This window comes from Pristis pectinata, chromosome 18, assembly GCF_009764475.1.
Source record: "Pristis pectinata isolate sPriPec2 chromosome 18, sPriPec2.1.pri, whole genome shotgun sequence".
Lineage (NCBI taxonomy): Eukaryota > Metazoa > Chordata > Chondrichthyes > Rhinopristiformes > Pristidae > Pristis > Pristis pectinata.
The window spans coordinates 15,613,201-15,634,745 of NC_067422.1; the positions used below are offsets into that span (position 1 = coordinate 15,613,201).

The window sequence follows — 21,545 nt, forward strand, 5'->3', positions numbered from 1 at the left end:
ACCTTCATCAATGTGCTTTGTCACATCCTCAAAGAATTCAATCAGGCTCGTGAGGCATGACCTGCCCCTCTCAAAGCCATGCTGACTGTCTCTAATCAGCCTATGCTTCTCCAAATGCCCATAAATCCTGTCTCTAAGAATCTTCTCCAGTAATTTACCCACCTCTGAAGTAAGACTCACTGGTCTGTAATTCCCAGCGTTACCCCTACTTCCTTTCTTAAACAAAGGAACAACATTTGCCACCCTCCAATCATCTGGCCAGTGAGGACGCAAAGATCATCGCCAAGGGTGCAGCAATCTCTTCCCTCACTTCCCATAATAACCTTGGATGTATCCCGTCCGACCCCGGTGACATTTTTCAAAAATGTCCCTAATGTTTTTCAGAAGTTCCAGCACATCCTCTTCCTTCACATTGACATGGCCTAGCGTATCAGCCTGTTGTACACCATCCTCACGAACGTCAAAGTCTCTCTCTCTGATGAATACTGAAGCAAAGTATTCATTAAGGACTTCCCCCACCTCTTCCAACTGCAGGCACATGTTTCCTCTTTTATTCCTGATTGGTCCTACCCTCACTCTAGTCATCCTCCTATTCATCACATACATCTAGAGCACCTTGGGGTTTTCCTTGATCCTGCTTGCCAAGGACTTCTCATGCCCCCTTCTAGCTCTCCTAAGTCCATTCTTAAACTCCCTCCTGGCTACCTTGTAACTCTCCAGAGCCCTGTCTGATCCATTCTTTCTAAACCTCAGGTAAGCTTCTTTCTTCCTCTTGACAAGATATTCTACATCTCTTGTCAGCCACAGTTCCTTCACTCTACCATCCTTACCCTGCCTCAGTGGGACAAACCTATCCAGAACTCTATGCAAGTACTCCCTAAGCAACCTCCACATTTCTGCTGTGTACTTCCCCAAGAACATCTGTTCCCAATTTATGCTCCCAAGTTCCTGCCTAATAGCATCATAATTCCCCCTCCCCCAGTTAAATACTTGCCCATATCATTTGCTCCTATCCCTCTCCAAGGTGATGGTAAAGGTCAAGGAGTTATGGTCACTATCTCCAAAATGCTCTCCCACCGAGAGATCTGAAACCTGATCAGGCTCATTGCCTAGTACCAGGTCCAGAATGGCCTCTCTTCTAGTCGGCCTGTCCACATACTGTGTCAGGAATCCTTCCTGGACACACCTAACAAACTCTGCCCCATCTATCCCCTTTACACTAAGGAGGTGCCAATCAATATTAGGGAAGTTGAAATCACCCATGACAACAACCCTGTTATTTTTGCACCTCTCCAAAATCTGCCTCCTGATCTGCTCCTCAGTGTCTATGCTACTATTAGGGGGTCTGTAGTATACTCCCAATAGAGTGATTGCTCCCTTCCTGTTTCTGACTTCCACCCACACTGACTCAGTAGACGATCCTTCCAGGACATCCTCCCTTTCTACAGCTGTGACATTGTCCTTGATCAGCAAAGCCACTCCCCCACTTTTTTTACCTCAGTCCCTGCCCCAGAAGGGACAGGAACGGAGGTAAACCCCAGAATATCCAGCAGCCATTCCTGCCCTTGCGACAGCCAAATCTCTGTAATGGCCACCACGTCATAGTTCCACGTACTTACCCATGCTCTAAGTTCATCAGCCTTGTTCCTGATACTTTTCGCATTAAAGTAGACACACTTCAGCCCATCCGACAGACTGCAATTTTGCCCTTTCAACTGCCTATCCTTCCTCACAGTCTTACTGCACTCTGCATCTACTTGTACACTAAATATACCAACCTCTGACCTGTCACTCTGGTTCCCATCCCCTTGTCAAACTAGTTTAAACCCTCTCCAACAGTTTTAGCAAACCTGCCCACAAGATTGTGGGTCCCCCTCCAGTTCAGGTGTAACCTGTCCCTTTTGTACAGGTCGTACTTTCCCCAGAAACGATCCGAATGATCAACAAATCTGAAACCCTGCCCCCTGCACCAATTCCTGAGCCATGCATTCATCTGCCAAATCATCCTATTCTTACCCTCACTGGCGCGTGGCACAGGCAGCAATCCAGAGATTTACTACCCTTGAGGTCCTGCTTTTCAGCTTCCTACCTAGCTCCCTATATTCCCTCTTCAGGACCTCATCTCTTTTCCTACCTATGTCATTGGTACCGATATGTACCATGACCTCTGGCTGTTCACCCTCCCCCTTCCGAATGCTGTGGACCCGATCCGAGATGTCCCTGACCCTGGTACCAGGGAGGCAACATACCATCCGGGAGTCTCTTTCATGTCCACAGAATTTCCTGTCTGCCCCCCTTACTATGGAATCCCCTATCACTACCACCCTCCTCTTCTCCCCCCCCCCCCCCCCCTTCCCTTCTGCACCACACCACCAGACTCAGTGCCAGAGACCTGGTCACTGCAGCTTTCCCCTGGTGGGTCATCCCCCCAACAGTATCCAAAGCGGTATACTTGTTATTGAGGGGAACGGCCACAGGGGTACTCTGCGTTACCTGCCTATTCTCTGTCCTTCTCCTGACAGTTACCCAGCTACCTGCTTCCTGCAACTTAGGAGTGACTACCTCCCTGTAGCTCTTATCTATGTTCTCCTCATTATCCCGTAGGAGCCAAAGGTATATATTGAGCCAGGGGATTATGAAACATTTGGTTATCTCACAGGAGGAGTTGCTGAGATGCCAGACTAGCTCATTCTTAATGCCAAAGATGGTTCCACAATGATAGCAGTCCATTTCCAATTTGTCCTTCCAGAAGAAGGTGTACCACTACCTTTTCCTTGAGCTAGCCATCTTCTGCTCATTGTGTTCCTCCAGGACGACAATATCACTGTCAAAGCATCTGAGTTGCCTGACTATGATAATAGAACATTGTTCAGGTCTGTCACTGTCAGGGCTGTTCATGAGGATCCTAATGTTCCAGATTCCAAAATTCATAGTGAGGATTGGAAGTTGCCTGTGTTTGATTTCTTTAAATGTGAGTGGTGGGAGGTCTAAGATAAATGGAGACCAGACTATACTGCTCAGTGAGTAGCACTCACAAGGTGGACATGCACAGAGGTGCCTATTAGCAAAAACACACACCACGTGCACACAAAATACACGTGCTGTGTGTAAATTTCCTTGTCCACTGCCATTTCCCTTCTCTCCCCTTGACCTTTTCCATCCCTGCATCTTCTCACCTACTAACCTTATCCTCCCTCAGATCTCCTCTGTCCAACCCTTACACTTCCTTCCTTCTCTCTTGCACCTGGGCACTTGAACTCCTTCCTTCCCTGTACTGGGCACCCATATTCATCTTTTTTTTCCTCTAACCTGCTCTCCATCCTCTGGCCATCTCCCTAGCCCACAGTCTCTACCACAAGTTCTCTCCAGCCAGAGGATAAAACCCCTACAAGATCACCTGGGTGACATTCCCTCAGCAACTGCTGACCTGACACCACTCATCACCAGCAGGTTTAGGGTGCAGAGCAGTTGATGGTTGAGCCTCAGGTCAGCAGTGGGTAACTAACCAATACAACACAGCCCACTTAGTAATGCCCTCAATTCCCCTATCACCAGTGCTCTGGGGTTACCAATAACAGTTGGACAGATCACTGCTTCACTATCTCCATCAAAACAGCGGTGGTGACAGAAACGTTGCTGCATGAAAATCAATGCTGAAGATATCAGTGACACCACAACAATTGCTTTCCACAGACAATGCCTCTCAGACAATCTGGTGATCCTCAACCAACAGGAGCTGTAGAGTGTCCCAGTGTCTTTGCTGGCCTGAGTTCACCATAATTAACACTTATGAAGTGACTCTTGGATTTTCTACCAGAAAACTCCAGAATTAGTTTGATGAAAATGACAAGGAGATCTAGGAACTAATTAACAAGGCATTCTTGGATTAGAAGCTCCACGACACCTCAGAAGACAAGGCATTCTATAGGCATTTGAAGGCCAAAGTCTGATAAAAAAACTTCTGTTCAAAGGATAGATAAGTGGAACGAACACAGGAGGTCCAGCAATTTGACAACCATGTCATGCGTGGAATCAAACTGTACCCTAAACACTGAATGGCCCACCCCACAAAGAGCCAAGGACAGAGGTAAACTTATGAAGGACAAAGAGGCAGTCAGCAGCCACCAGAGGGAACACTTTGAACTCAAACACCAGTCTGTCCTTGACATGGGTGTCCTTAATTCCAGCCTTTTCCAAGTCAACATCAGTATTGAGGCTGTAATTACACTCAGCTGGCTCTGATGGGCAGGCCATATCATTTGCATGCCCAACACCAGGGTTCCCAAACAATCACCGTATCACTTTAATGATCCAGTCCATTGTGGTGAAAGATTTTGTGTGAATAATATCTACCAGTACTTCTAACCAATTATGCTCTGTGCACATTTACAAAGTATAACTGAGCAAAAAATTCACTTTAATCACATGTTTCATTTAGATCTGATCTCATCTTAAGTATTTTTTAAAGTAATTCCAGGAGCTGGCAAACAATATTAAAAACAATTATGTGAAAGGCCTTTGGACAGTTTTCATTGTACGACTTTAACTCTGTCAAAAGACACCCCATAAACAGAATCAAAGGACCTGAATTTTAATCATTTTTAATGGGGAGTGGGAAGAACGTGAGAGCAAAGGAAAAAAGGAAGAAGAGTGGGGTAAATAAAGTGGGTGGCATGTATGTAAAGGTGAGTACCAGCTGTAGGTTGAGGAAGATCTGGAGGCCAGTTTTGTATTCAAAGTCTAGACATTTGATCCTCAGACCATTACCAGCTGCCACCCGTCCTTGTGGGAAAAAATGGATTCCTAAACATAAATAGTGCCAACTTTTTTTTCAACCAATGTCTTTTTTGTTTCTGTACAATCCTTTTATTTCATTTCACTGTATGCAGGCTCTCTATAGGCCTTCATAGGAGATGGAAGATGTAACACACTTTGGTGATTCAGTGAAGAGGCTAATAAAAAGGGGAAGATAGCAATTTATGTACATTTCCAATGCTACTTGTGAACAATCATTGGATAAATAACATCAGTGATTTTTGTATGTCAGTTCTACTTGAGGCAAAATTTAAAAAAAAAACCGTCAGAGTACTGTATTTAGCTTGGCCACCAAGTGAATGCTATATTAATAAAGATTCCCAGTAGCAGGTCACTGTGAAATGATCGTAATCAAGAGCTATGTGGGTGTGGAAAAGAATAAACTCCTGGATATCCTGTGTAAACAGCGGACAGAAAAAGAGTGTACCTATTGTTTAACTTAATGCAATGTTGTATTTGACAAAGAGCTAAGCAGCTTGGAATATTTTAATATTATCAGAATTGTTTTATATTATTTTCCTTTATGAAATGGAGTGTAAAATGCATATGTATTTGTCCGTAGAAATTGATGCTGAGATGATGTCAACAGCACAATCAGAGGCCTCTCGTCAAATGGCCTCTCGCATGTGCTGATGAGACCAGGGCACTGTGGGATTCATCAAAGAGGAGAATTGCTGAATTCCATCAGGGGTTTAGCATTGAGGTCAAGCAGTTGAAGAGATGGATAAATGGTGATCAGAATGATTTGACCCATGGTCTTTGGTTTAATTGTTCAGACCCACCATTCTCCTCTACCTCTATGAACTAGCAAATTAGTTTCATTTTAGCAGATGTGTACAGACTTTCTCCAGCCCCTGAATGAACAAAGGACCACTGGCACAATCATCACAACTTTTGCACCAAAGTGGAAGTTTTTTTTTGAAGTTATTTAGTGGAAGCTTTGAGTGAGTCACGTGTCATTCAAACTTATTGAGTTACTTAGACTCTGTTTTTTCTTCTCCACAGGCAAGGAGCCTTTTGTACCAATTTCGCCTCTTGCCCAGAATCCCCTGCAGCCTGCATGATCTTTGTAAGCTGTGTGGCACAGGAATGTGGGACAGTGGATACATCCCAGCTGTGGAGTGCACATTGAATCACCTAGATTTTGATAGTTGTCCATATGGAGGGACATCTGCTACTCCATCTCCAAGATCAGCACATGAAGGCAAAAGAGGAGCTAAAGATGTTTTCACATTCCTGAGATAACCGGCTCATCATATTTTGTGCTGAAAACTCCAGTCAGTTATTAAGTATTGGTTAGGAAGTGGTTTACTTGAGAGAGGCTGAATCTGAGGTCTTGGTAACTTTCATTTTTTGGTTGCTGTGAGCTAATGTTGGTATGCACCCTGATTGAAGGTCACTTTTGGACATGTCTAGAATTGATACTGTTGAAAGGAAAGAGAGGCCTGCATTTATACAACACCTTTCCGGAAGCCCCAAAGTGCTTTAAAGCCAATGAAGTACTTCTGAATTGTAACCACTGCTGTAATATAGAAAATATAACAGGCAATTTGGGCATTTGATAAAGATAGATGATCTAGTTCAGTAATGTTGGTTGAAGGACAAAAATTGGCCAAGAAAGAGCAGATACCCACTGGAAATTGTGGCACAGGATCTTCTGTGTCCACCTGAGAGTGTAGGTGAGGCTTTGGTTTTAAGATTTCCTCTGAAATGTGAAACCTCCAACAGTACAGTATCTCCCATGTACTGTTATATTGCCCTAGATTTTAAAGTTAAAGTCACTGAAGTGGGACTTAAACCCACAAATGTTCCAGAACACAGAATACTTAAGACTGTTTTACTGAATCAGGCTGCCTTGAAGTAGAAAAGCTATATAGGGAAAGGGAACTTGTTATAGCCCAACCATTTAAACCTGCAAAGATACAGGTGTCTTTATAGGGGATTCTTTCATAGCCCCAAATATACTGTCCAAGTTGAATGATTGGGAAAGACATATTCTGGAACATTTATATGTAATGCAAAAAATGCATCTGAATTTTTGGAAAATGTTATGAAGGTAAAAAAATTATGAAGTATAATGGACAATTTGGATTGAGTGTAACAATTGCGTGCTGATTTTAAATGTATTTTTAAAATTGCTGGCACCCAATTATCTACAGTATTGAAGATAAATCTTGGTTAATCACACCCCCATCAACAAACTGTTCTATCTTAAAATATATTCCCGATTTCAGATATATAGCTAAATGCATTGCATTTTCACATATGGTTTTAAGCACATGTATAGTACTTTTGTTAAACTGTGGATTTGTGAGAGTGTGGGAATTGCAAAGATAAAGTTTCAATTAAGTTACTTTTGGGGGAAAAGCAGCCCATTTATCAGATTCTTCCTACTATACAAAAACTAAGTTCATGTATCCAAGAACATTTCCTGTACAAATTGATGTTAAATTGCTGCACTTTGATTTAACTATAATTAATTTTTTAAAAAAAGGTGAGATCTGTTCCGGGCAGTATTTTTCATCTTCTGAAATATTCTTAATGTGTTGGGCTTCTCTTGAAAATTGTAGTTCCTACACTTAAATGTCATATACTTTGATACACATGCAATTCAAACAAGTTGTCAGTGAAAGGATAAACATAACTTGACAACCATGCTCATATAACCTTCAGGTATCATTTTAAGGGTTTTCATATTATCCTTTAATTTGTTTAATCATTCACTTTGATCTTTAAGCAGCATCACCAATGTATATGCTTAATCAGATATGAAATATTGGCACCAATGACACTGTAGTAACTTCAGTCAAACTCAATCCCCTCACAGTAAATAATGGGGGAACACCAAGCACCAGATCAGATTTCAGCATAGCATAAGTTTTGGCTGAGTGCTTTTTTTTTTGTCACTAATGAAAACCATTTGAGGCAGCTGTCTTATAGCCAGTTTATATAACTAAACAATGATAGAATGACAGGCATTTCCAAAAGTAATATCTGTAGGTGAAAGTTGTAGATTACTTGTCTTTGAAAGCACAGTTTCTTCAATTTACTCTATACTTTCTGTCACATAAACCTGTGAAATCTTCCTCAGCCACTATTCTGTATATCTCTGTTATCTTGCCCAATGTACAAAAGAAAGACCATATAATTTAAGTTCAGTTACCTATAAATCATAGTTGGATTAATTTCTCTTAAAAAAAAATTGGAGTGCATGAAAATCGGAAGGAATACGTAAAACGTCACCAAGTAACCTTCAGAGTTGTTTGTATATTCTTTAAAGCTTTGGAAATTTCCTGGAGATTTTTGGGCAAAATATTCAATTGACTATTTTCAAGTTAACATTCAGAGGACAGAAGAGATGGGTTATGGTACAGTTTAGAAGTCGGGTGGCAGATAATTGGATGTGGTGGAAATCTCAGAGTTTAAATATATTTGTGCTCACAAAACAAACATGGGTAAAGTTAATGTTTTAACCTTCTGGCTACATCCTAGATGTCAGAAACCATTTCTGAAGCACAATCTATTCCCTTGTTCTCAGTGGGCTGATTGAAAAATTTAAGGGTTTCATGTATTAAGTTCAAGAAGTTCACATATACCAAGTAACATATATCTCAAAAATATAACATCTTACAAATTCTCCAGGTTTAATATTTCTGGTGTTTCAGAGGTACTTAAGTTCTTCAGTTTTAAAGTGTGTTTGTGGTTGCAGGTCATATAGGTGTGGTTCACAAAAAATAATAAGTAGTAATGGAAAATTGGTCATAATAAATACCCTGAAGTGAACAATTTGGTGACTTTCCACCAACTATTTCAGTTTGGATATAACAGTCACATGATGTGTTGCAAATCAGATGTTGCTCCTAATTTCTGAACTGGCTTCTAAAATTGAAGGTACAGTCCAGTTTCTTTTCATAAACTGTGACAATATTGCACTATTGATATGTTTTATTTTCAAAAATAAGCACACACTTCTCTCTTGTGCTCATTTGTCATTGCCAAAGTCTGATTTCCTCACCATCTGCGCTTTGAAATTCATTTTTCTTCATTTTTGATCTTATTTGATTAGGTTAATAGCCTTATGCACTTCTATTGTATTTTAATCATTGACCACAGAACTGTAAAACTGGTATTAATTTCTCAAAATATACAATTGAGTCATAGTGTTGTATAGCATAAAAACAGGCCTTCAGCCCATCATTTCTATGTCAGCCATCATACCTATCTGTACTAATGCCTGCATTAATTCCATATCCATGCCTTGCTCATTCAAATACCTTTTTAAGATGCCTCTTACTGTTCTTGCTTGCACCACCTCCTCTGGCAGCTTATTCCAGATACCAAATTCTTTCTGTGAAAAATTTACCCCCCAGAGCCCCTTTAAACCTCCTCTCTCTCACCTTAAACCTATGCCCTCTAGTTTTAGACACCATATGGGAAACAGACGCTGGCTATCCATGCCTCTCATAATTTTATATACCTCTATCATATTGCCTCTTGACCTCCTTCGCTCCAGGGAAATCATACTTAGCCTATCCAGTCTCTCTTGATAACCCAAGCCCTCCAAATCCAGGCAACATCCTTGTGAATCTTCTTGCATCCTCTTTAGCTTAATCACGTATGTCCTATACTGTGGCACTTTCCCAGTTGACCTTTATCCTGTTGAAACCTTAGACAATCCTCTTCACGGTCCACCACGCCACCAATTTTGGTGTCATTTGCAAACGTACTAATCATTTCACCCACATTCTTGTCCAAATCATTAATACCTATGACAAACAACAGAGGATCCAGCACCAATCCCAGTGGCACACTACTGGTCACAGGTCTCCAATCTGAAAAACAACCCTCCACTACCACCGTCTGCCTCCTACCATCAGGCCAATTTTGTTTCTAGTTTGCTAACTCACACTGGATCCCATGGGTTCTAACCTTCCAAACCAGCCTACCATGCAGAACCTTGTCTTTGCCTTGCTAAAATCCATGTAGATACCATCTATCACCCTTGCCCTTGTCAATCCTCTTGTCACCTCTTCAAAATTGTGAGACGTGATTTCCCTCACACAAAGCCATGCTGGCCATCCCTAATCAGTCCTTGCCTTTCCAAATGCAAATACATCCTGTCCCTCTGAATCCCTTCCAATAACTTTCCCACTACTGATGTAAGGCTTATCAACCCATAGACTTCATGGGGTTGGGCATAATGTAGACAATAAGGGATTGGCTTTAGGCCAGTAAATGGAGAACAAGGATAAATGGGTTATTTTCAAGTTAACAGGCTTTTATGAATGGAATGCAACAAGAATCAGTACTGGGGTTTCTATTGTTCATGATCTATTTTAATGGCTTTAGCAAAGGGATAGAATATCATGTACCTAAGTGTGCTTACAATAAAAGTTATGTAAAAAAATGAGTTGTGAGAGGATGCAAAGAGTTTGCAATGGATAAAGGTTAAGTGAATGTACAAGAAGGAAGCTGATTAAATAAATATGGGCGTACAGAGGGTTCTACATGTGTTTATACACAAAATACACAAGGTGCAGGTGACACTAACAATTGGTACATTGGGGCTTTACCACAGAGGGGTTGCACACCACAAGTTAGGAAACCTTAAGGCAGTTGTACAGCATTTTGATGAAACCATATCTGGAATACTGTGTGCAGTTTTTGTCTCTATACCCAAAGGTAGATGTATTTGTCTCGAGGCAACACAGCATAGATTCACGAGATTAATTCCTGGGAAGCAGGAAATGTCCTATTTTGAGAACTTTGTGTGGGATAGGTTGATACTCACCGGAGGTAAAGATAAGAGATGATTTCAGTGAGGTAGATTGACAGGATTGATGGTGAGAAGCTGTTTCTTGTGGTTGGAAAGTTCAGCATGAGCGATCAGGGATTTAGGAATGAGAAGTTTTTCCTTATAATATTCAAATTCTGTATTCCAAGGAGCTATGGATGCTCAGTCACTGATTATATTGAGTGCTCAGATTAAAATATTTTTTGGACAGTAGGGTAATCAAGGAATATGAGAATAAGATGGGGCAGTGAACTTGAGGCAGATAATCAGCAATGACTTTATTAAATGGCAGAACAGGCTCAAGGAATTATATGGCCTCTGCTATTTCTTACAGTATATTCTTTGCACAAAGATGGAATCCAGTTTGAATTTGGACCAAGGTCAGTAAAATAGTTTAACATTAATATTTAATTTCAAAAGTTGAATTATGCTCCTTTATATGTGGAACCAGTGTCAGTGTTGCCTGATAGAGAATAAAGGAACATTTTCAAACTGTGTTCTTACTTTGTACATTGAAGTTTTTAACTGTAACATTAAAACTTTGACTGTTTCTAACCAGTATGGGTAACAATGACTAACAGAAATATCAGATTGATTGCATAACCAAAAGATAAAATGCTAGGACATTAATCATTCATTTTTGAAATCCAGTTTCATAGATAATATGGTGTTCTGTAATGGAGGACTGACTGATAATCACTTCAGAGAATGTAAAACAGAAACTGTACAGCACAACAACAGGCCCTTCAGCCCACAATGTCTGTGCTGAACATGATGCCAAATTAAACTAATCCCTTCCACCTGCACATGATCCATATCCACCTGTTCACGTGTCTGTCTAAATACCTCTTGAACATTGCTTTTGTATCTGTTTCTACCTTCTCCGTTGGCAGCACATTCCAGACACCTACCACACTTTGTGTAAAAAAAAACTTGTGTCGCACATCTCCTTTAAAGCCCACCGCCCCCCCCCCCCCCCCACCTGCCCATCATAAACCTTTGGCCTCCAGTATTTGACCTTTCCACCCTGGCTTGAGATTAGGGAGGGTGGTGGGGCACAGAGTAAATAGGCAATGCCTCTCCTAAGTTTATATACTTCTTTCAGGTTGCCTCTCAGCCTCTGATGCTCCAGGGAAAAAAAAAATCCAAGTTTATCCAACCTGTCCTTTATAACTAATATGCTCCAATCCCAGGCAACATTGTGGTGAGCCTCTTCTGCACCCTCCACAAAGTGTCCACATCCTTCCTATAGTGTGGTGACCAGAACTGCACACAATACTCCACATGTGGCCTAACCAAAGTTTTATACAGCTACAGCATATCTTCCCAACATTTATACTCAATGCCCTGATTAATGAAGGTAAGTATGCCATATGCCTTGTTTACCACCCTGTCCATTTGTGTTGCCTTTTTCAAGGAACAATGGACTTGCACACATTGACATATATTGAGCTATGGACATACTGATTCATTATGTCCTGCTTTGAAATGAGGGAGCTTTAAGTAAATGTTCTCTGTTACTGATTTTTGAGGCCTCCAATTGAATCTTATGATCAGTTTCTTTTTAAAGAAAAATGAGTGTCATGTAGAAACAGAAATAAAGACAATGATTGGTAATGGAAAGTAAAAGGGGAATAAAAGCCTTAAATGCCTATACATTATATAAAATTATTCTGACTTCAAAAGATCTAAGGTACAGCTTTTAAAGTGATACATTGAAGAATCTTAATACCATTATTTATGGTACTGTTTAAGAGCTTTTTTTTGATCTTCAAATTGTAGTCATTTTGTGGTGCCTTACATTTGTTTTAATCACCAAGAACCTGCCTGGCAATTTAAACATTCTGAAATAAAAATGACACTACAAACTTCATACATTTTGGCAAGAAGCTAATATTAAATTATGTACAGAATTACCACTTTACATCCTGTGGTTATTGTTTATGTCGATATTCTATCCCCATTAAAATGATGAATTAAGTATCATGTTATATTCCATTCTTTAATTATTTTTGTTAACCTGGTTTCAAAATGAAACTAATACAATTCCAATCCTGTACAAAAAATCCTCTAGCATATGTATTTTGAAGTCAGATAAAATGCATTTGTAAGAAGGAATGTGTTTGTAAAGGAAGTATTTTATGGGACATTAATTAGGGAACTAAAAATAATTGTTCCTATTAACAATCATTGTGGTTTTCTAGAAAAGAAAGTGTTATGAACCCCACCCAGTGATAACTTTGTACTAAGAACTGGTCTCTTGCATTCTAACAGTTGTCATCCTTCTATCCATATTGCCATTCGCACCCACTAATCTAAGTATGATTCTCATTGATTTTAGGAGGAAGGTGATGCTACAGAGCTGATGTTTAATTCACCCAAGTCTCGTGTCAACGTGGTTTTTCTTTTCTCCAATTTGCATGAACATAACTCTGAGTTAAAGTCAGCTATTAATATCTATCTGTAAAATCCCTTAGCATTGTGATTTGAAATATGGATTTCTAAGACACTGTGAACATCTGCATCTTGTCAATTTGAGTATGGTATTTGCTGAACACTTAAAAAAATTGTAATACATTATTCATCTTGCTCTTAAATAGACTTATTTAATGTAATATACATGTTTTGAAGCCTAAGGATCCATTCCACTCAGGAATTCTTACTTCAGGATTTAATTCTGTTTGTAGAAAATCATAATGGGCTGTTTTTTGGTAGTTGATGGAGTTTATTCTTTAGACTACTGTACATTTTGGTTGCAATTATCTTCACGTGGATTATGTAGTGAGCTAAAGCTAAAACACACCATGCTGGTTGTATTCTGGCAATGGAAATACTGTTTGTACTTTCTACCTTATTTGTTTTTGCCTTGGCAATGGCACTTAGATCATTGTGTAAAAACTAGTGTCTATACTGTATTGGCAATAAATGAGAAATATCTAAATATTTTTGTAAACAGTTTTCAATTAAAATTTGTTGATAGGCTGCATGTTGTATTAAATTATTGGTAAAATTTGGGATTAAATTTGATTTGCATAGACAGGAAAGCATTCTTTGTTGAGTGGATATTCAGGTTGTTGATTGAAAGGTGTAGTCTCAATTCGTTTTTTGTTAAGCAAGGATCCCCCATACACTATTGGATTATAATGGGCCACTTGGAGAGGCTATTGAAGTGTATGACGTTACTGGATTTAAAGAGACTACCATGTCTCCATTTTCAAATATGGATTTAAAGCGATGCTGTAAAACTAAATGTTCCTAGAAATTATTGTTCCTGAGAGAGAAAGCAGCATTTGAATTTGTTGAATATGTTCAACTCATCCTTTGCCCCCATCCATAATATATGCTTTTACTCTTACTTTATCACGTTCAAATGGCAGCCCCAGATTTATTTCTGTAGGATGTTATTGGGGTGCCACATTACATCAATACAAACACTGTCAGGGGCAGGAACCTTGGTTATACACAGAGGCTGGCGAGGTATGAAGAAAGGGGAGGGGTGGAGTTATCTGGTGCTACATTGAAGTCCATGGATTTTGCAAGAGTGTTCTTGAAACACTAATATACATTTTCAATTGCTTTCCAGCAATGCTTGAACACACAAAAGATTTGTATTGCAAAAATGTATTTTAGATCAAATCAAGTTAATTTGATTGCTTTGAAAACTTAATTGATCCCTGAGCATGTTTAAGTAGTAGCTAATCATTTTGAAAAGTCACTGTTGGAATTTGCAATTTGTATAGGTATAGAAAATGATTTATTTTTACTGAAGGCAAGTGTTGTTCACCTAAACCTGTACCTGAAATCCTGCTCACCGGCTTGAAATGTTTCACTTTGCTGCCTTTATTTATTTGCTTGATAGAAAAGTGTGGTCAACATGCTATTTGTTCGCCAAATGCAGTAGAGGTAGACTGAAAGGAAGCTCGTGGTTTCACAAGTGGATACTGAAGCTTCAAGGAAATGTGGCTGTTGACTTGCAACAACATGTACTGAGCTCTAACTAAACAAAAGCCATTTCTTTTCGTGTTCTAGTGTCTGTTTCTCAAACTACTTTTTAATTACAGTAAGACACAAGTTTCATTTCTCTAAACTTATGATATACTTGTAGGGCAAAGAGTAATGTTTTTGAAGTGATTGCCATTCTGACCACAGCATCTGGCCTTGTGTTAAAATCCAAATAATGAACATTGCAAACTATCATTTTAAATTCAGTAGAATTCTAACATCTCTGTGTCCCTATACTTAACAGTTTTTCAGTTAGTGCGCTGTGGTAATTCCATGAGAGAGCCCCCTAAATGTACTAGTTATCATATATTTACTTTGTGTCAACCTGGCATTAGTGGAAACAAATTGTGTTTTCTGATAGCTTACCTATAATGATAAATGACTCTGCTGTGATTATTTAATATGGAATTAATTAGCCCCACAATATGGTAAACACATTATCTCAATACATTTTCCATTGTAGGGCTTCAATCAAATACACAGATTAAAATCATTTGTTTTAGAATTTTTGGAAAATTTCTATTAATCTGGCTTTAACTATTTGTCATTTATTGAGTTTGTTAGATTATGATTTTGCTTATTCAGCAATAGCTTGTCTACAGCTATACCACTTAAATAGGCGTTTTAGGTTCATGAACAATTGTAACTTTCATGTTACAATTGCAGCATTTTTCTAATTGTAATGTGTAAGATATGTTACATATCTTGGTAGAACTCTATGTTAAGAAATTGCCTGAAGCTATTTTGACCAATGTTAAGAATGTTTTGAAACACCAATGAGTTTAGTAATATTAATAGGTGAACCATCAGTCCAGCTTCTATTTATTTAGTTCATTCACTTTTTTTCTAGAAATAAGCAAGGAGAAACCAGTTTTTGGTTATTAGTGCTAAATGTGTGCAAGAATATCAGTCAGGATTTGTACTCGCCTCTTTTAGTTGCATTGAGTTCAATGGAAATGAAAGTCCAGATACCATTTTTTGTGTGTGTGTGTGTCGTGCATGCAGTTCAGCTCTATTTCCCTCTATAGGTTCATAATTGGTTCTGATATATAAAAAACAAAATAAAACAGTTCCTTTAAAACAGCTGATATAAAGCACAATAATTGAGGGTATGCTAGGTGGCACTGTGGGCTGTGAAGAGGATCCAGAGAGGCTAGATGAATAGAGATGTCTTGTTCCAATTATGTTGTGATCATCTTTCTAGACATTCCCTTGGGATCAAGGATGACTGGCTTCCACTCTTTTTTTTGTATTCTGATGTGGTTAATAAGGCCAATATGGGAACAGCAGGCTCTTCCCGAACCATGGCTTCCCCTCTGTCATAGTGGACAGAGCTCTTAACCTCACTGCATCTATTTCCTGCACCTCTGTTCTCCCCCCTTCTCCTCCTGGATGGAGTTCTCCTGGTCCATATCTTCCATCCCACCAACTTCCACAATCAACGGTTCATCCTTTGCAGTTTCTGCCAGCTCCAACGAGGTTCCACAATCAGACACACATTCCCCCTGAATTCCCTTTCAACATTTCAAAGGGATCACTCACTTCAAGACTCTCTGATCTGCTCTTCTGTCCCACCCACCACTCTCCATCCTCTGGCACTTTCCATGCAACCATAGGAAGTGCAATGCCTGTCCTTTCGCCTCTTCTCACCATTCAGTTATCCAAACAGTCTTTCTAGGTGAAGCAGTGATTCACTTGCACTTATTCCTGTCTAATGTACTGCATTCAGTGTCCACAATGTGGACTTACCTATATTGGGAAATCACTTTGCGGAGTACCTGCACTCAGTCCGCAGGAGTGATCCTGAGCTTCCAGTTGCCTGCCATTTTAATTCACCATCCCACCCCCCACTGACCTTTCTGTCTGTGGCCTCCTGCACTGTTACATCTGGGCCCTCCACAAGCTCGAGGAACCCCCTCATCCTTCATCTGGGCACATTGCAGCCTGCAGGACTCAACATCAAATTCTCCAACGTTAGATAATTCACTTTTTCTGTTTGTATCAGAATTTGGTCATTTTTACCTGCCGTTATTTTGCCTCCGGTTTCCTTTTCTTTTGTATAGCCTGCCCTGTGGGGTATGTGCCATGGTCTCACCATTAGCAACAACTTAAATGGACAAAGAAGCTTAATCTTATCTTAACTTCCACATTAGGTCATTCAGTCCAACGCATCAGAAATATTTCCCTTGTTCCACCCATCCCCTTCCCCTGTTTTTTCTGTTACCTAAATTAAATTGTTTCTCGCTTTCCATGTTCTGGTGAAGTGTTCCAGATCTGAAGCATTAACTGTTTCTCTTTTCTGTTTCCAGCATCTGCAGTTTTTTTTTGCATTCTTCCACTAATGGGGCAGGCAGGCAGATGAGTTGTTTGTGTTCCTTCTGCCACACCTCTTAATGTTCCTGATGCAGTCTCGAGATTTTCAGTACCACTTCAGATGTTCCTTCTCCACTCTGAGTGTTTATGGGCCAGAGATTTCCAGGAGTCAGTGGGGATGTTCCACTTCTTCAGTCAGGCTTTGAGGGAATCCTTGATTATTTCCTCTGTCCACTTGGTAATTTCTTCCCGTGACAGAGCTCAGAAGAGAGTATCTGTTTCCGGAGTCTGATGTTGGGCACGCAAATGATGTGGCATGCCTACTGTAGTTGATTGAATGTAATTAGGGCCTCAACACTGGGGATGTTGACCTGAGAGAGGACACTGATTTGTTTGTCGTTCCAGTGAATTTAGAGGATTTTGCAGAGAGAATGTTGGTTGAATTTTTCCAGGGCCTTGAAATATCTGCTGTTGATTGTCCAGATCTCAGCACAGCCTCTGGATAATTGAGGAAAAGAGTTTTTGAAGATCAAGACTCAGACCTGACACAAGACTCGTGATCCAGTTATAGAAGGTACTTGTGAGCCCACCTACTGAGTATTGTGTGCAGGTCTGATCTAAGCACCTAAGGAAGGATATATGTGATAGAATACAGATAAATGGATTGATTTTGATATGGGGGGAGAGGGGTGTTGAACAAAGAAGAAATTAAACATGCTTTGTCTGTATTCTTGAGTTTAGAAGAATGAGAGCTGATCTCATTGAAATACAATTTATTTTTCTGGGACTTCATGGCATAGATACAGTGTGGATGGTACCGTGGCTGAAATCTAGACCTAGCAGCTACAGTCTCGAAATTAAGGGTTGGCCTTTTAGGAGAGGAATGAGAGGAAATTTCATTACCCAGATGCTGGTAAATCTTTGGAATTCTCTACTGAAGAGGACAACGGATGTTTGATCATTCAGTATATTCATGACTGAGAACAGATCTTCAGATTTTAAGGGAATCAAGGAATGCAGAGTTAGCATAGGAAAGTAAAAGATCCGTCATGATACTGAATGGCTGAGCAGGCACAAGGTTTCTATTTTTGTTTCTGTTTCTATTATATGCTCAAGATCTTAAATGTTGATAAACTGGATTAATCTGAGTATCTTAATTTAGATTCAATCCAGGACAGCCAATTGTGTTTAAGCAGATTTGGCCTGATTGTGGCTCATTTCATATTATTTTGTTTGCCCTGAAGATTCTTGTTGTAAAAAGAGAACCATAAAACTGATTCTGTACTGGGTGCTTCTCTCAGGTTGAAGGGCAGAGTCAAAGCAAGGTCTAGGGAGCAATTCTGTAAGCTTATGCTGAGGACAAACTGGTTTATTTGGTTCTCAAGCAACTCTATTATATAGTAAAAGGATTTATGCTTACAGCAGCAGAATACACTTTAAAACATGGGTTAATCAGGCCTTTGTTCTGTGAGAAGCAGTCACATATTCTCAATAGTTTAGAGCACTGAGCATTTAGCAAAACTGTATTGATACCTTTTTCACTCTCCTGCATCTCTCCCAGCTTGTCTTTCGTGTATGCTGAGGTGGATTGATGCAGCCAAATAAGGTGGTGTTTTTCTGCTCCTCCTCTGAGTCCTTTGTTGCCATACAAGGAACTGTTTTTCTCCACCTCTGCTCACATGTCTGTTCCCTTAGTTAAAACATTTTGCTTTTGTGATTACTGTGAAAACTGCCAGTTCAGCAGTGACGCTGCTTTAGTTGTAACACACAGGTCATTATCATCATGAATCCTAGTCCTTGTGGTTTTGCTACCAACACGTGATACACCAAATCTGGGAAGGTGGCGTAGAATGTACAATGGGGAAGTGTACTATTTTCAGAACTGTCATCCTTAATATTGAGGAAAACCACACATTATTTTTCATGGAATGCATAATGTCAATTGTAAAGGAAATTATATGGGGAGGGGGGGTTGGGATGGCAGATTTAAAGAGAAATGCAATATTCAAAGATTGTGATGTGTTTCAACAGCTTACTAAAACCAGTAAAGAATCTGTTGGCCCTTTTCAGCTAACCAGTTTTACATACGAGTATGCTGATAAGAATTTATGTGAGCTGAAATCTTGTAAACATTAGTTCGTTTGCAGTTTATACTTTGTTGAAAGAAGGAATGCTATCTGCACAGTTTGTAAGTTTGTATTAATGTTCATTTGGATCTTAGCGGAAAGCACAATTATGAAACATTCTTATTGAGGTCACTACTCTTTCTTTGGCCTAATTTGAAAGCTGACAAATAAATCACGAATATTCATTTCTGTAGCACATAGTAATTCATGAAGTTCTATAATTGCCTTTTTGAATCTGAGAGAAGATTTGCGGTTTTTATTCCATTATTCATATTTTATCCATTTTTATCTTTGCCAAAGATAAAACCTGATGTAAACAATGAAAATTTTTGTCAGCTTTCAGAAGTGGTTTTGTTCACAACTGAAAATGTATATAAATCCTCTGTACTTTCAACATACTGAGCCAAATTCTGACGTTATGTACTGATTATATTCTTTGATTTACAAACAGGTGGGTTGCTCGTCAGTGGTGGATAGAGGGGAGTTAGAAACCCAGAAATTTGGTAGTTTTAACATATGCTTCCAATTATTTCAGTCCCTTGATCCCAATGGCTTGGCAAAGCTCTTAATTTCAAAGTAAAGACATTTTCTTTCCTATCACCCTTAGTTATATAATAACCAATTTCAATTATTTGGTAGCTTTGATCATTTTAAATTGGGTTAATTTTGAATGTGATGGCCAGCAATAAGATTCTGGTTTGAGAAATGCCTTTTCATCAAATCAGGTGCTTTTTTTTTTAGGACTTGTAGGAAAATGTGTAGAAGCTTGCTCTTTGATCTCTATAAACATGAAGAATTACTTGTTCGATCTCAGGCTTTTTCATCCAAAGACCAAATGTGGATCTTAAATTGTTTGCTTTGGAAAATAAAGTTCTGGAAAACTGCTATTTGTTAGTGAGCTTTTTATTGTTGTAGTTTGCTTGTTTATATGGCAGTTAAACCATATTTAAAAATCTGCTTTTATTCAGGTTATAATCGTTTGTGCAGATGAGGCAGGCTGTTCAACCTGATTAGGTCATTCTTTCAGAGAAGCTAATGATTTTGCAAAAGTCTTTTTCCCTCACATTTAAGTTTAACGTGGTGCCATGTTCCTGATTTCTAGATAACTGTGCATCTTGCATTTCTCTTTTTAATGTCTTTCACTTCTATTCAGAGTTGAAATTCCTAATTTTTTTTCTGGTCATTCCTCTTGATGTGGTCCTCTGGGATTTGAGATCTGTGTTGTTTGGGTGAGGTGGGTGGCAGGTAGGTTTCTGAAGAGGTCGATGTTCCTCTGGCATTTGACAACCTTGAACTACAAAGTGCTGAAGCTGTGACTCGAGCACTGTACACTTAGCCTCTGATTTGTTTTCCGGCAACATGACTCCACTGGTGCTCTGACTGGATTACTGTCCTCCATAATTTAAATGTTTCCCATTCTTCCAGGGTGTACTGTTTGTACTGAATGTAACCTATTTTATTCAAGCAAATGTTGTCTGGATTCTGCTTAAGTTCTTTGAATTTTGTTACCTCCCCCTAACTAGCCATGTTGTTATTTTGTATTTTGCCAATTCAGTTTTCACTTCGAAGCCCAAGCAGTGCTGATTGATTGGGACATTCCATTCGATTCATTTCCCCAGCTCAATTCCTTTCCTAAATAACCATTACCCGGTTCTACTTCTCTTCAGCCGGATCCTTAAATGCATTCAGGATGTCTCTTTCTTGTACAATAGATTTAAAAGCTTTTGGGATACATAAATAGACTACTGCCATTCTGCCAATTTGTGTGACCATGAGGAGGGTTGGTCAGTCAGGACCTCTCTCATCTGAAAGTATGTTGACAGCCAATCACTAGGGTTATTTTCATTCTATTAACACTCCAGATTGTTTATTGCAATTCTATTTTTTTTGCCAAGTTATTGAAGCAACTCTGTTGGCACAATGTATACATGCACAAGTGTGTTTTGTGTCAATAGACTAAAAAGTCAAATGTCTCTCCCCTAGCACATTTCCAGTTATCATTGTTAATTTTATATGTACTTCATCTATGTAAATTCCCAATTCAGACATTTTAACATCTCTTCACTTTTAATTACTGTATTCTTCCTGTTAGTATGGTTTCCAATTATCCACCTCACTGGAAGGCAAACTTTTTCCTCAATAATTTTTTCCTGAGCATATGGCTAAGATTAGAAAACTGTGAAAATTGTTCCTAAGTCAAAGCAATGACCACACTTCAGAAAGTAATCAAGGTTCCAATAAAGAGCTAGTTAAGTTCAGCAATAAACTACATGCAAAATATGGTCATATTGGCTATATTTCATGTGATTATTTTATTATAAACATTGGAATGATGTTTAATGCCTTAATTTACTAATCCTATGATTGCTTCACTGCATCTGTATCTGCAACCTTCTTCAGCCTCTGCTCTTAATTCATTCTAGATTCATATTTTTCAGGTTTCATGGATTTAAATCCTAAAAACAAAACTTTTTTTCATCTTGCCACATTGCTCC

At 39.2% G+C, this 21,545-nt stretch overlaps 1 protein-coding gene across 5 annotated transcripts in view; it reads left to right on the forward strand.

Moving 5' to 3' along the window:
• Positions 1 to 14,796, forward strand: part of tbc1d16 (TBC1 domain family, member 16) — a 98,162-nt gene extending 83,366 nt beyond the window's left edge. For 4 of the 5 annotated variants that reach the window (XM_052032925.1, XM_052032927.1, XM_052032924.1 and 1 more), the window contains one exon: positions 5,821 to 14,796. In XM_052032925.1, coding sequence (XP_051888885.1) covers positions 5,821 to 6,060 — 240 coding nt within the window. In that variant the 3' untranslated portion in view covers positions 6,061 to 14,796. The remainder of the gene's footprint in view (positions 1 to 5,820) is intronic. The other variant, XM_052032929.1, reaches the window with a different exon arrangement.
• The last annotated feature ends 6,749 nt before the right edge of the window (positions 14,797 to 21,545 follow it).